The 14,752-nt window shown below is 49.3% G+C and overlaps 1 protein-coding gene across 1 annotated transcript; it reads left to right on the top strand.

Moving 5' to 3' along the window:
• The first annotated feature begins 715 nt into the window (after positions 1-715).
• On the top strand, positions 716-14,294 carry MED9 (mediator complex subunit 9). The gene is made up of 2 exons (XM_021694685.1): positions 716-1,016; positions 12,812-14,294. Exons 1-2 carry the CDS (start codon positions 790-792, stop codon positions 13,026-13,028), a joined length of 444 nt encoding a protein of 147 aa, XP_021550360.1. The 5' UTR covers positions 716-789; the 3' UTR covers positions 13,029-14,294.
• Positions 14,295-14,752: the final 458 nt, after the last annotated feature.

Here is a 14,752-nt window from a genome sequence, read left to right as displayed (position 1 = left end):
CAGGTACAGAGAGTACCTGACCGTTGACTTTTCTGTAGGATGTATTTATTCCTCACACTAGTCAATCCCCTTCTGCCTAGTATTGAAGTCAGGACAGCCTTCCCACCCCCTACCCCCACATTTAACACTGCATCTGTCATCCAGAAGATGCGTATTAAATGTCGAATTATTAGTCCCTCCCATCTACATGCGGGGCTTTTTAGAGACTCAATTTCTTTGTCTCTGCACTCGCTGGGCTAACAGGGTCTCACACTAAGACTGGCTCAGGGTTTGCACCCTATCCTCCTGGAGGCAGCTGCATGGTGGAGGAGCTGTAGGTCCTCCATCTCTGGATTCTTAATGCCCGTGGAGCCCAGTGCTTTACACGTAACAGGTACTGGGTAAGTTGTTTACTCTGTATGTGGTTCAAGGTGGTGCTTTGGGGAGCCTTTTCCGGGGGCGGGGCCATGCGGAACCTTACGTATCTCAGCCTTCCTGTATTAGTTACTTTTGGACCCTCTTCGTCGTGTGACTAAGAATAAAATGTTGTTTCTGCAATGAATCTATTTCTGACTATTTAATAATGTAGCTGCCGCGATTTACGACCAAATCCGTCAATGGCCCGTTGCCTAGTAACAGCAACCACGCCCCTGTGTCATTGCCCCGCCCCATATCCTAGTACGCACGCGCACAACCTTTCTCCAGGGCTCGCCCGCCGCCGGCGCACGGTGGTGACGTCTGGGGTCCGCGACGCTTTTGAGAAGCTGAGCGCTGGGGTCCCGCTGACTGACCGGCACGTTCCCGAGCGCCATGGCCTCCGGCGGGGTGGCCGCCGGGCGACAGGCCGAGGATGCGTTACCGCCGCCGGCCGAGCCGCCGCTGCCTGAGACGAAGCCGCTGCCGCCTTCGCAGCCGCCGCCTCCGGTCGCCGCGCCTCAGCCGCAGCAGTCGCCGGCGCCGAGGCCTCAGTCCCCCGCCGGCGTGAAGGAGGAGGAAAATTACTCCTTTTTACCTTTGGTTCACAACATCATCAAATGGTAAGAGCCCAGGAGAGGACCAGCCACGACACGCCCTCCCGCTTCTCGTCTCCTGTTTCAGAGCTGCAAAGGCCTAAGTGCTGTCGGGTACACCCCCATTTTACCGATGGGGAAACAGACCCAAGGGGGAGGAGGCCTTTCCCAAGACCACACCTAGTCGCACCGTGAGTTCAGCAAACGCTTGAGCCCTGAGAGAATTGCCAGACCTCATGGTGGCCAGGCCGTATTCTTAAAAATGAAGGCAGAGTAGAGACCGACCTCACAGGCTCTGCAGTCAGGCTACTCAAGTTTGCATCTTAGTGATCTGGAGCGAGTCAAGCGTCTCTGAGCCTCAGTTTTCTCACCGGTCATAGAGGAGTAACACTTGGATTCTGTCTTTTCAACATATCCCACAGATATGGATCATCTTCCCTGTGTGGCACACTGCTAAGTGCTGTGGGATGTACACAGTAAAAAGGGCCAACTTCTCAACCCCACATCGCTCACCAGTTTGAAGGGAAAAAAGACAGGTTTGGGAATTACCCATAATTCAAAGAGATTGGAGGATTGATGATAGGAAACATTAAAAGAAACAAAGATACAAGTTGCCCTGTACTAGCATGTTCTTGGGCAGTACCAAAGAGGGTGATTTGTCATTCTTTTAAAAAAAGATTTGTTTATTCATTTGAGAGAGAGCGTGGTGCGTGGGAGCAGGAAGGAGGGGCAGAGGGAGAGAGAATCTCAAGCAGACTCCCTGCTGAGCACAGAGCCTGTGGCGGGGCTGGATCCCATGACCCTGAGATCACGACCTGAGCCGAAATCAAGAGTCCCATGCACTCAACACACTGAGCCACCCAGGCGGCTGGATTTGTCATTCTTTTGGCCAATCTTCTGACTAGCCTGAGTTTTCAAACTGACCCTGTAAAAGAAAAAAAAAATAGTACAACCAAAAGTCTCCTTGATCCCCATGTTTGCCTCAATTATTTGTGCTGTTATGTTATTTATATCCACATTTACAGGGGTAAACTAGGCTCATAACCTATTCAACCGTTAAAAACCAAAACAAAGTAAATTAAACTCACAGTAACATTCAGCTGAGCATTCAAATGTGCTCTTGGGTGTTTTGCTGAAATGAACTTGCTACCCACAACATGAAGGTCTTTGTTAATGGCCCAGCCTTTTGAGTTTAGCCAGACTAGATGCACTTGCTGTGGGATGACCTCATGCTTCCACCACTTTTTAAACAACTGCAAAGCCTTTGTTCTCACATTAGACCCTGCCTTCATTTGGCTTCACTTGGCGTGAACATACTGTTCATAGGGTAAGGCAGACTCTGTTCTGTTCTCATTAGCCTGTGATCATCAAGTAACACTTCTAGGCAGCAGTGAGATAGCAAATAAACACAAATGCAGACCCCAAAATCCTAGGGCAGTGCTGGATTATAAATGGGTTATCCAAATTAACCCAAATATACGGGTTTTAAGAAAAATATAGAAAAATGAAAACATAAAATGTACACAGTCTCAAAGACAGTTCCTGGACCCCCGAGAGTATATTCTTGCACCCCAGTAGAGCAGCTGGGTTGGGCTGGCCTTAAACATGGAGCAGTAAGGTACACTAGAAAGAACATGAGCTTTGAAGTCAGGTAGTCCTGGATTCAAATCCACATACTGATATTTGCTTGCCTTGTAATCTTAGTAAATTATGTAACCTTTCTAGGCCTTAATTTCTTATCTCTAATATGTGAATAATAGCCCCGTGGACCTCAGAGTGGGTTCAGGTTACAGCTTCATAGTGTATGGGCTAAGTGATCTTGGTCAAACAACCCAGCTTCTCTGAGTCTCTTTTCAATTGTGAAATGGAATAACAGTACTTAAATCATAAGATTGCTGTAAGGTACGCTCAAGAGCAGCCTTCTGTGAAAGATGGTGGGTTGATCACATGTGTTTATTTCTGTACCCTCTGAAAGGACAGTGAAGAGTGTTTTTTTAAAGCATAAAACCGGAAAGAACAGGAGAGGAGATAATTGTCACAAAGCAGATGGCCAAAGGCGAATCCATCTCTCAGCCCGAAGAAGCATCCAGAAGCAGCTGCCTTTGACCATGGCTTCCCCCTAAATCTCAGGAATTGACAGTGCCAGGGACTTCTGGAAATAGAGGTGAAGTGGGACTAGAATAAGAGGATCACTTCAAGTCTGTGTAAGAACCAGATCCCATAGTCCTCTTCCCCACTCCAAGCAGATGGGTGACTATCCTTCCATCTTGGCAGACAATTAAAGGATTATTCTCCCAAGATTTATTTTTAAAGATAAGCCAGAGAGTTTCTGGACTGGAGAACACCAGGCACATGGCAGGAGTTGGAGAAAGGGAGCCATACTGAAAAGAGGGATTAAGAGAAACTTCACAAACCGAATGCTGAGACCCAACCCTAGCCTTCTTCCCCAACCTGGCTTCTAGACTGGCAGCCAAAGAGACAGAGGTACCTTCTCTGGGGTGTGTGATGAGCTCAAAAGAGAAGACATTGAGGGCTCCCCAAGAGAGAACTTAGTTCATCCTAAGAAAGAAAGAAGCATCGTTAAGGGTTTCTGTTAAGGGGGTTTGGGGCACCTGGGTGGCTCAGTCAGTTAAGCATGTGACTCTTGGTTTCAGCTCAGGTCATGATCTCAGGGTCATGAGGTTGGGCTCCGCACTGAGAGCAGGGTCTGCTTGGGATTCTCTCCCCCTCTCCCTCTGCCATTCCTCCTCCTTTCTCTCTCTCTCAAATAATAAAATCTTCAACAAAAAAAAGTTCCACTAAGCCCTTTTAGTGTTTTACAGTTGTTTTTTTTAATATTCTCCATCCTTTATTTATACCTTGCTTTTTACTAACAGAATATAAAGTATTTACGTTTTCTTTTGGCATTCAGCTTCCTCCTGCACATCTGATCCAAGTCAAAATGATGAACATTTTCTTTATCATAGGATCACATCTTTTTCTTCTTTCATTTAGTATGGTGAAAGCAGTGAATTATGCACATAATCCAAATAGTATTTTACTCTTAACTATATGACTGGGCAGCCAGGGTCACTAAGCATGTGAAGAAAAACCCTAGCAAAAGATAGAACAAAACAGAAGAGCAGAACTCCACTCGGAGGAATCCGTCACCAAGAGAAGGAAAGATGCGATCACCATGAAAAAAAGCTAGGATGTGATTTTCAAATACGTGTAGGTATGTATTTGGGTTTATAGACTACCGAGGGAAGGAGACAGACTGTGGTAGGAATGGCGATGAGAGAGGGGGCCCCGGGGAAGCCTGGGGGAGTCAGAAGGCTTGTTAAGGGTTGATGCCAAATGGCAGGTAGGAGGAGTGGTGTAGGAAGAGCATGGGCAAGGACATGATGCCAAGAAACAGCATCAAACTCTTGCAGCCAGCTCGCAGGCTGGTGGGGCTGGGGCATAAATGCAAGGTAGTAAGGGAGAACTGGCGAGAGAGCCAGCATGCAGAGGACGGCACATCCCCCACAGGGAGGGAGATTTTGGCTTCTGAGGAGTGGGGAGCTAGTGAGACCTTCCAGCCACTGGGCCTCAGTCAGATTCGTGCTCGAGGTGGTGGTAGCATCTCTGCCCACAGGTGGGGAAACCAGTGAGGATGCTGTCCCGGCAGGCCGGCCTGGCCCGAGGGAATGAGGTCCGGGACCTGCTGGCTCATGCAGGCCCTTGATCTCTTCCTCTCCTGTAGCTTCCCCAGGCGCCCTTTTATTATCTGTTTACTCCTTGCCCAGTGGATGAATAAGAAAGAAGCTGAAGTGAGTTTAGCCTTTCTTGTTCTCATAAAGAATTCAGACTACTGCATCATTAGGTTTGTAGAAAATTTTTATTAAAAAAAAAAAAAGGTAACTGTTGTAAATTCAGAATCCTGTAAAATTCAGAAGTTCCCTCACCAATCCTAACTGCTATTACGATTTTAAGTATCCTTCCAGGAGCTATGTAAGCATGTCTTTTAAAAAATTTATAGAATTTGAGGGCGCCTGGGTGGCTCAGTCGTTAAGCGTCTGCCTTCGGCTCAGGTCATGATCCCAGGGTCCTGGGATCGAGTCCCACATCGGGCTCCCTGATCGGCGGGAAGCCTGCTTCTCCCTCTCCCACTCCCCCTGCTTGTGTTCCTGCTCTCGCTATCTCTCTCTCTGTCAAATAAATAAAATCTTAAAAAAAAAAAAAAAATTTATAGAATTTGAGATCATACTGTACTTTGTTTTTTTTGTTTTCACTTATGAGTCTGTTTTGGACCCCTTCCCATTCTCACACACGAAGGTCTTCCTCAGTAAGGTGGCTGCACCATGAGTTACGTAACCAGTCTTCTGTTTGTGGACGTTTACGTGTTCTAATTTTTGCTATTGCCAGCAGTGCTGGGGTAAGCATCCTTGTATTTGAGTACGTGTATGATGAGGTAACTTCTCAGCAGTGGAATTGCTGGAGTGGAGGGTACAGGCATTTTTCATTTTCATAGCTGTTGCTAAATGTGGAGTGCTGTACCGTTTTAGCTTTCTCCAGGACACAGTCCTGTGGCCTGGACTGCTTTGATTAACCCAAAATGACCCAGAAATCTGCCATCCAGAAAATATTTTTTAAAAATTGTTGGGACGCCTGGGTGGCTCAGTCGGTTAAGCGTCTGCCTTCGGCTCAGGTCATGATCCCAGGGTCCTGGGATCGAGCCCCATGTCTTAGGGCTCCCTGCTCCGCGGGGAGCCTGCTTCTCCCTCTCCCGCTCCCCCTGCTTGTGTTCCCTCTCTCGCTGTGTCTCTCTCTGTCAAATAAATAAATACAAAATCTTAAAAAAAATAATAATAATTGCTGTTGTAAAAAAATATATAAATGAAAAATTTCAGTTGTAGATATATTCAAAGAGCCCCCAAAGATACCCAATGGCAAGTGAGCCTCTCCGTCCACTCCTCTCAGCTCCCTCCTTGTCCCCAAACTGCGTCATACTCCATTTCATGATGATGCCATCATATCTTTCAACACTTCCCTGCTCAAGGACACTTGCAGTGTTCCTGGCATTTTGCCACTGCAGTCAGTGCTGCAGTGACCCTGTTTGTAAATGGCATCTTGTGAACTCTGAGTAAATTTCTAGCAAAGAGACATGTGAATTTAAAATTTCGATCACTGTTAGCAAATCAGTAAGAATGCGCTAGTGTGTGCTAGCAGCAGCGTGTTTGCGTCTGTTTGCCCATATCCCTGCCATCACCTTTCAACTTTGTAACTGAGGCTAATCTGATAGGTCAGAAATGATGGGTTGTATTGATCTGTGTCTCATTTTATCAGGTAAAGCATCTTTTCATATGCATCTTCTTATGTCGTATTTTTCCCCTGTAAACTGCCCATTTTCTCTAAGGTCGTCCCTCTTTTAATGAACTCCTTGTACAGTAAGGAAAGCGTGCCTTTGCCGGGTTAGTGTATTATAAATATTTCCCCCAAGTTGTGGCTTTTCTGTTGACGTTGTTCCTGGGTTCTTTTGTTTGTTTTTGTCATTCGGAAGCATATCATTTTATGCAGGCAGATTTGTTTTGCTTTTCCTTAATGGCTTCTGGATTTTGGTCCTAGTTAGCAAGGCCTTCCCACCCTAATAAAATGACAAATATCAAACTCTTTTTCCTAGGACTTTTATAGTTTCATTTTTCACTTTCAATTCTTTTTTTTTTTTTAAAGATTTATCTATTTATTTGAGAGAGAGCACGTGAAGGGGGAGGGACAGAGGGAGAGAGAGTATCCCAAGCAGGCTCCACGCTGAGTGTGGAGTCTGACTCAGGGCTCGATCCCAGGACCCTGAAATGATGACCTGAGCCGAAATCAGGAGTCCGATGCTTAACTGACTAAGCCACCCAGGTGCCCCTTTCACTTTCAATTCTGTGATGCTTCTGGAATGTATTTTGATGGAAGGAGGAAGGGGGCACCTCCACTTTTCCTCCATGAGCCGTATCATCCCACTCTTACTTCATTCATTGTTTTCTCTGCTGGAGCCACCGCCTTCACCATATACATGGAGTTCCCATATGTTTTCTCATCTACTTCTGGACATTCTGTTCTTCTCCAGCACCAAACTGTGCAATCTTCCTGGCACAGTTCATGATCTGTCCAGGCTGGTCTTCCCTCTTCCTTCTTTCTTGGCAACATTTATCTGTAGCACCTTGACCTCTCCCAGGCTGTTTTCTGTAACCTGGCTGAGATGCTAGGAGGTGCAGAGATGCTGAGATTGGGTTAGTGGAACATTTAGGCTTTAATCTGCCCATTTACTTCCAAGCCTGTTGGTAACACTCATGGTCCAGGCCTTCTAGCCTCCTTTTGGAATCTTATATTCACTTCTTAAATAGCTTCTTTGCCTTTATCCTCTCGTCTCTCTAATTCATCCTGTGCATGTTAGCAGTTGCATTTTTCTCTGCTCAAAAATCTCTAGGGCTCCCTATTCTTCCCATTCCGTCCTTCCCCACTGGTAGCCCTCCATTCTGGGATCTGTGCAGACCACCTTCAAAGGCCTGCCTGGACCACACCACAGAAAGCCCAGAGCGAGTCATTTGGATGCCAGTGCCCTTTGGGTGCAAGGAGTCCTCCAGGGCGCATGCATCCTCCCGCCCTGTCTTGGCCCAAGGAAATGCCACATACACTTGTGGACCTGCTCAGAGGCCACCTCCCGCACCAGGAGAGCTCCTGGTTCTTGTCATCCTGGCTGGGGTGCAACTTGCCTGGCGCTGGAGAGAAGCTCCACCGCACTTCCCTCCTCCTGTCTGGCCCTTAGTTGAAGGAAGGATCCAAACGACTTATTTGTGTTAATGTAAAGAATGAGGAAGGGCGCCTGGGTGGCTCAGATGGTTAAGCGTCTGCCTTCGGCTCAGGTCATGATCTCAGGGTCCTGGGATCGAGTCCCGCATCAGGCTCCCTGCTCTTTGGGAGCCTGCTTCTCCCTCTGCCTTTCTCTCTCGCTCTATCTCTCATGAATAAAAAAAAAAAAAAATCTTAAAAAAAAAGAATGAGGAAAAGGGGAAAGAAAAATGTCATTTTTATGCATGTAAGAAATGTTAAGAGTTCCCAACTCTTCGAGGCCTCTCCTGTTATGAATAGAAATCACATTAGAGAAGAACGTGCAGAACAAAGGAGGGAAGAAATGAGGCCTGTTGGACCAGAGAGAGTTCAGTTGTTTTTTTCCCCCTCAAAGTTGCCAAATCTAATCTGAGTCTGGAACTGGGTGTCCCAGCCTAGGAGTTCTGAGCTGCCATTGTCACTGCTTTCCCTGCTGCTTGTGGCTCCCTCAGCAAAAGGATTCTGTCATCATGGGTACTTCAATGTGTTTCTGGTTTTTGGTTTTTGGTTTTGGTTCGTTTCTTTAGTTCCTTCGGAGGTTCTAGGTTGCTGGGTAGGTAAAGGGGAGCCGTCTGTGACACTGCAGAGGTTGTTCAAGTGATGAGTACACGGTGGCGTCCTTTACCTCTCGAGCCGGGGCCGTAACACTGACAGCAAGTCCCTCTGCTGTCCAGGCAGGTCAGCAAGACCTGAGAGCCCAGACAAGACCACTTGCATGGGAACAGGGTGTCACTGACCTGCTTCTTCCTACACCACATCTATTTTAATCTGACCAGCCCTCCATGGCAGCTGAGGCCTGCCCTCGGGTGGAGCCGGCAGCGGCCCCCACCTCAGAGGAGAAGTCTGTGAAAGAACCCGCCTGGCTCCATGGGGCTTGTCTGCCCTCGTTTGACTGTAGTCCTCTCTGCCCTTGGCTTCTCCTTCAACCGCATCCCAGTGAAAAGGATGAGCGCCCAGATAGGGAATATTTATAGACTGGTTGGAAGCATTATTTCTGGGCCAGCTTACAAGCCTGTTCCCTCCTCTGCCGCTTCATCTCTGCTCATTCGGCAGAACTTACCGAGCACCTGCTGGAACACAGGCTTCCCGAAAGCAGGCACACGGCTCAGCGGCTACTTAGTGCAGCAGGAGAGGTGCCACAGTGCAGCATTTACGTGGAGTCTGGGCAAGAGTGGGAAGTGGACCCTAGAAGGGTCACAGGCTGCTGGTGGCTGGCCCTGAGGGGCCCCCTCCAAGTGCGAATTGGCCTGGCATGTGTTGTCTGGGAGTTTGGGAGCTCAGACTTGGGTTTTGTAAAGGTAGGCGGGGCAGAGGGTGTCAGGAGGAGGAGAGGACCAGGCTCTGGAAATCGGGGCCGGTGGGAGGAGGAGGCAGGACCAGCGGCTGGGTGCTCATCAGGCACAAGGGAACGGGACACACGGACGCATCTGTGGGGGCACAGGGTTCCCGCTCAGCTCAGTCATGAGGATGGGAGCACCCTCCGTCCGAACTCCGGCATGCTGCGGAGGCAGGCAGTCCACTGTGGACGTCGGCAGGTCTCCCCAGCCTCCGGGGAGGAGATACGTGGGAACCGTTGGCACTTGGGTCCTGAAAGTCAGGAAGGAGGGCAGGCTGGGGGGTTGTTGACCTCTGAAGAGGTGGAAGTGGAGGAACACTTTCCGAGCTGTCCTGTAGAGTGGTACTTTTTTCAAACTTCTTTGAGCAGAAGAACCTTTGGTTGCCCCTCCCTAAAAGAATGTCTTTCACTTATAACCCTGTGAGCAGATAAAAGCAAGGGTCCGAGGCTCAAGGCCCCTCTCTGGAGGGCGTCTCAGATGCTGGCGGAACTGGAGCGGAGAAATGCACAAGGCTGCTAGCTCTCTACCAGGTGCCGGAGCGGCCCGAGCTGTCGAGGGCGGGAGGGACAAGCGCGTCCGCGGCCCCGGTACAGGCTTTTGGAGGGCATTTTGGCAGGCCGTCAAAAATTTGAATGTACATAACCTTCAACCTAGATACTCACTTCTGAGAAATCATCTTACCAAAATACTTGCACGAGTACTTAAGGATATAGGTACAAATGTTCTTTGCCATTCCGATTACAAGTGGTAGGTTGCAAATCTCCAAATACCCATCAATAGCCAAACAATTTAGCTATATCACTGTATGTGTGTTCACATGGAAAGACATCCAAGGTGCAACGTAAGTGAAAAAAGCAAGAATGGTCACATTTTTGTCGAAGCAAATAACAAAAAAGTACCTGTGTGTTTGTAACCGTGTATTTCAAAGCAGTCTGAAGCAATATATACCACATGTTAACAGAGGTGGGATGTGGATTAGAGGGACCTTCCTTTTCTAAGCCTTGGTGTCTGTTATTTTCAAATGTCTTTCCCTCAAGCACCTATTACGGTGACAGGAAAAGCAACAACCCCCCACCTCACCCCCACCACTAATTTAGAAAGATGCCGGCCACTGAAGTTAGCATGGAAGGAGGAGAGTGGGGGAAGGACTGGTCCCAGCGTGGGTCAGCTAGGACAGTGGGGGCGTGGGACTGAGGGTCACGGAAATTCTGAGGAGGAAGAAATGGGAAACAGTCCCGCTACTGCGTGGTCCCAGGTTTGGGGGAAGTTGACTTCAGGAATCTGGTGGGTTCCTTTTGCTTCTAAGTTACCAGTGGACACACTTGCCCATTGAGGCCAGTTGGCATCTTCAAGTCCCAAGGCACCTGTAGTAAAAACTGAAGCTGTGTCTTATTTACCACATGAACAAGGCATCACTCTTAAACCTGCCCGCCTAATAAGCCTGTGATGTTTGCCCCGGGTCTGGTAACAGTAACACCAAATGTCTGTGTCCACGGAATGCTGAGTATCAGCCAGGATGTGCACAGAAGATGGAGAAGTGGCCTGTCAGTCAAGCCAGAGCAGTAATATTTTTGTCCATCTTTTAGAAACTACTATAAGCAGGACCAAAGTGCCCTAACCTGGCCCTTGTTTGTACGATTTTCATGCCTCTCGACCTTGGCCTAGTCTCTCTTTTTTTTTTCTTCTAAAGTTGGCTGATGACTAACATTGAACACAAAGCCAGGCCCGTTTGGAGCTTTCTGCTTTTATTCACTCAGTATTTGCGCCTGGCTCGTTTCTTTTGGCTTGAGTATTTCACAGTCATCCCAGCCTAGCAGGTTCCCGCCTGGTTCAAGCCAGTTCCTGAATACAGTGTTTTCCTCGCTCCGGGAGTTCCAGTTATTTACCTTCACCAACTAGGGCAGGCTGAGCGGCTTGCCACGGCGGCCTTTGCTGTGGGGGACGTGGCCCCCTTTCCCCGTAGCTTCCCTCCAGGCAAGCTTTTATGTGGCCCCTTTACCGAAAGTTCACCAGGGAAGAATGGACAACCCTTGAGATTTGGGGGCTTTTAGAAGTGACCATCCTACGCATGGCCCACTTTTTCCTTCAGAATTCAATCTTCTTTGGGGCCAGGTCATGTTTGCTTCCAGAACTGGATGATCATACCTGCCTTCCAAATTCTTATCTCATGTATTTTCATTTGCTTTTACTGTGTCCTTTCAGATTGGTGATGTGAATCAGTGTTCTTAAAACTATATTTTAATTTCAGAACTCCCCAGGGACTTCTATTCGTACAATGTGTTAACACATATGCCATCCAAGTATAATGATTTCAGAAATCCAGATGGTTTCTATCCAGAGTTGTAGATTTGAGCTGAGATCTAAAATCATTAAAATAAAAGATGGCCCCTATTTGCTTCCTTCTAAAGAATTTACAGTTCTCATAAATACCAATTACTCCTCTCTAGAAACCGGGATAAGGTATACCATTGATTGTATATTTAAAGTGGGGGCATCAAATAACAACAAGAAATGTTTGGCTGGTTAACATTCCCTAGAATGAGTGATTCTCCAGATCTTGCCTCTGAGTTAGCGCTATTGATAAATAGGCAACAGGGCGCATCTCATTTGCCAGGTGTGAGCATAACCAGTGGATTGCCAGGGAAGATGGATATTCTGTCTGCGTAAGCGGAGAAATGATGAACAATAAACATGAATTAGCACCATCTGGGTTGAAATTTCCCGTCAGGAATGGACGTTTATTTAAAAAAATAAATGATCATTGACAGTTCTCCCCGCCCTACACCTCAATGGGTGCCTTTTAGAACAGCCTACTGAATTGGCTTTTAGTTTTAGCCCCAACTGTTTGTTTTCAAAAGCTCATCCACTTGCTAACTTTTAAAAAACGTATAGGAGCAACTGGCAAGCTGTTTCTTTGATCTTAGGTGAAGGTTTTGTTCTTGTTGTTCCTAACTGAGCCATGCCAGGGGAGCATGGATCTCTGGGCAGCTAATAATAGCCAGCAGTGGGATGAAGTGAATGATCCTGCCTTTAAAAGGAGCCTGACCTGAAGGCAAGGAATTTACAGGACTGGTAGGGGAGACTTCGTACCTGCTGAAAAATTTCCAGTAGCTTCTAACTAATGTAAAATTTATGATTAGGTCTGTGGAAATTAGTGCTTGCATTAACAAGCTCAAGCATCAAAACATCAGCTAAACTTAGCTCTTGCTAGCCGATGAAGTTTCCTGATGGGCCTGGAAATGTCTCCAATTAGAAGAAATGTAGGATTTGGGCCAGTTTCGCCGGCCATTCGTCACCTCACGGTGGTAATGGTGTGTTCGTTCATTCAGCAAACATTTACGAACTTCTTCGCCAAGCATTTGTTCCGGCAGCAAAGGCGACTTGAGTCCCCACGGCGCCCAGGGCCCGGGGCTACGGCTCCGAGCAAGGCAGACGCAGTCCCTGGCCTCTGAGCGAGTGGGGTTTCGGCCTCAAATGGCGCGGGCAGGCCGGGGGGCGGGTGCAGTGGCAGTGCTGGGCGGGGGTGCCCTGGGGGTGCCCGGCCTCGTAAGGGGACATGCTGAAAGGTAAGGTTGGAAGAGAGCAAGTTCTGTGGGGGTACAGACGCGGGAAGCCGTGACCGCTAACGAGCGCCCTCTGCCTCTGCAGCATGGACAAGGACAGCCCAGACATCCACCAGGACCTGAATGCCCTCAAAACCAAGTTCCAGGAGCTGCGGAAGGTCGTCAGCACCATGCCGGGCACCCACCTGAGCCCTGAGCAGCAGGAGCGACAGCTGCACAGCCTCCGGGAGCAAGTCAGGACCAAGAACGAGCTTCTGCAAAAGTACAAGAGCCTCTGCATGTTTGAGATCCCCAAGGAGTAGTGGAGGCCGGCTTCCAGGGATGCCCGAGACCGAACGGGGAGCGCACACGGCCTCCCGGACTCCCCCCGCCCCGCCACCGCCTCGGACTCCAGCTGCGAACTCTGTAACTGAGGGGGGGGCGCTGCTGAAGCTGCTTCAGTGGCCGAACTTGGCATTGACTGTGTGGGGAGCCAGCGCGGAGGCTTGGCTTGGTTGGGGCCTCCTTGTAGAGGATGTAACCATACGTCTAGGTGCAGAGTAACCGCGGTGCCTGCCGGTGGGAGGAAGAATGTTCCTGGAGGCTGGGGAGCGGGCAGGCGAGGCTGCCCCTGCTTCTGGGGAGGGGGCCATCTGCTGTGTATTCAGGCTCCTTGGGCAGAGCACCGGAGGAGAGGGGGCGGCTGCTCTTGGCTTTCCTGCCCTCCGCCTCTCCGTCCGCTCCCACCCCTGCGCATGCTCAGTGCTACCAGGTACACACTCTTCTGTTGACAGCAGTGTCATGAAACATTTGCATAGAATTCACTGGACCAACCGGGGCTGCACTCCTGTGGCGTGGATTTCAAATGGTAAAAGAAAACCGGGAGGACCCATATCGTTTTGAAAGCCGAATATTGTTTTGAAAGACGGCAGGGTGGCTTCCTCCCGGCCCGCCCCCCGCCCCCCGCAATACTTTGTTTCGTTTTTATGTTTGAGCCAGTGAATGTAACCGTGGCTTTGGGGGTGTCAACCCAGAACCCTGCAGGCGGCCCCTGTCTCCATGTTTTCTGCCTCCTACGTGTGCTTGTTACTTCTACTTCTCGCTCCCTTTGCCTCCTGCCTCCTCCCGTCCGCTCGGCCAGCCAGCCGTCTGGTGCTGGAGGATGACCAGAGCCCTCGCACCCTGCACCCTTCCCACGGGGCTCGGGGCTGGAGGGCAACATTGTCTCCACGTGTTGTCCTGCTTTAAAAAATGAGTTTTCCCCCTGGCCTTCTCACTAAAGAGCCAGCCACGGAACACTCGCTGCACAGCAGACGGAGGTGAGCTCTTTCCCTCGCCTCTTCACGAGGAGCTGACAAGTAACCACGTGTTGTTTAGATCTAGAAATGGGCACATAACCTGTGCTGACCAAGTCAGCGGCTTAACAGATGCCCGCCGATTGACCTCGTTGGCAGCAAGACTGGCCGAAGGTGTTTTTCGCGGGGGTTCCATGTGTGCTGACCTGCAGTCAGAAGAGGACTGGCGCAGGGGCGCCTGGGTGGCTCAGTTGGTTAAGCGACTGCCTTCGGCTCAGGTCATGATCCTGGAGTCCCGGGATCGAGTCCCGCATCGGGCTCCCTGCTCGGCAGGGAGTCTGCTTCTCCCTCTGACCCTCCCCCTCTCATGCTCTCTCATTCTCACTCTCAAATAAATAAATAAAATCTTAAAAAAAAAAAAAAAAAGGACTGGCGCAGAGGGGGAGCTGGGGACGTGTGAAGGGGGGTATCCGGTTCCAGTGGCTTTGGACAGAAGAGCAGGCTCTGAGCTGAAGTGGGCAGCCGCCTGGTAGGCCAGGCCACCCTGGGACTGTTAGTAAACTGAATCAGTTATGTCCTTGACATTTCAGAGTCGTGTGGGGGCCGGTTTTAAGGCTCTGACCAAACTGCGCGAAACACGAAGTACATAGAGATCCAAGACCAGCGGGGCCCTTCTGCAAGGCTGAAACACACAGGACCTCTTCCCCGGGCAGAGGGAGACAGAACCCTCCCTGTATTCCAGGGTTTGGACT

The sequence above is a fragment of the Neomonachus schauinslandi genome, chromosome 15, assembly GCF_002201575.2.
Source record: "Neomonachus schauinslandi chromosome 15, ASM220157v2, whole genome shotgun sequence".
Taxonomy (NCBI): Eukaryota; Metazoa; Chordata; class Mammalia; order Carnivora; family Phocidae; genus Neomonachus; species Neomonachus schauinslandi.
Note: the sequence above shows the minus strand (reverse complement) of the source record. Positions and strands in the feature narration are given on the sequence as shown.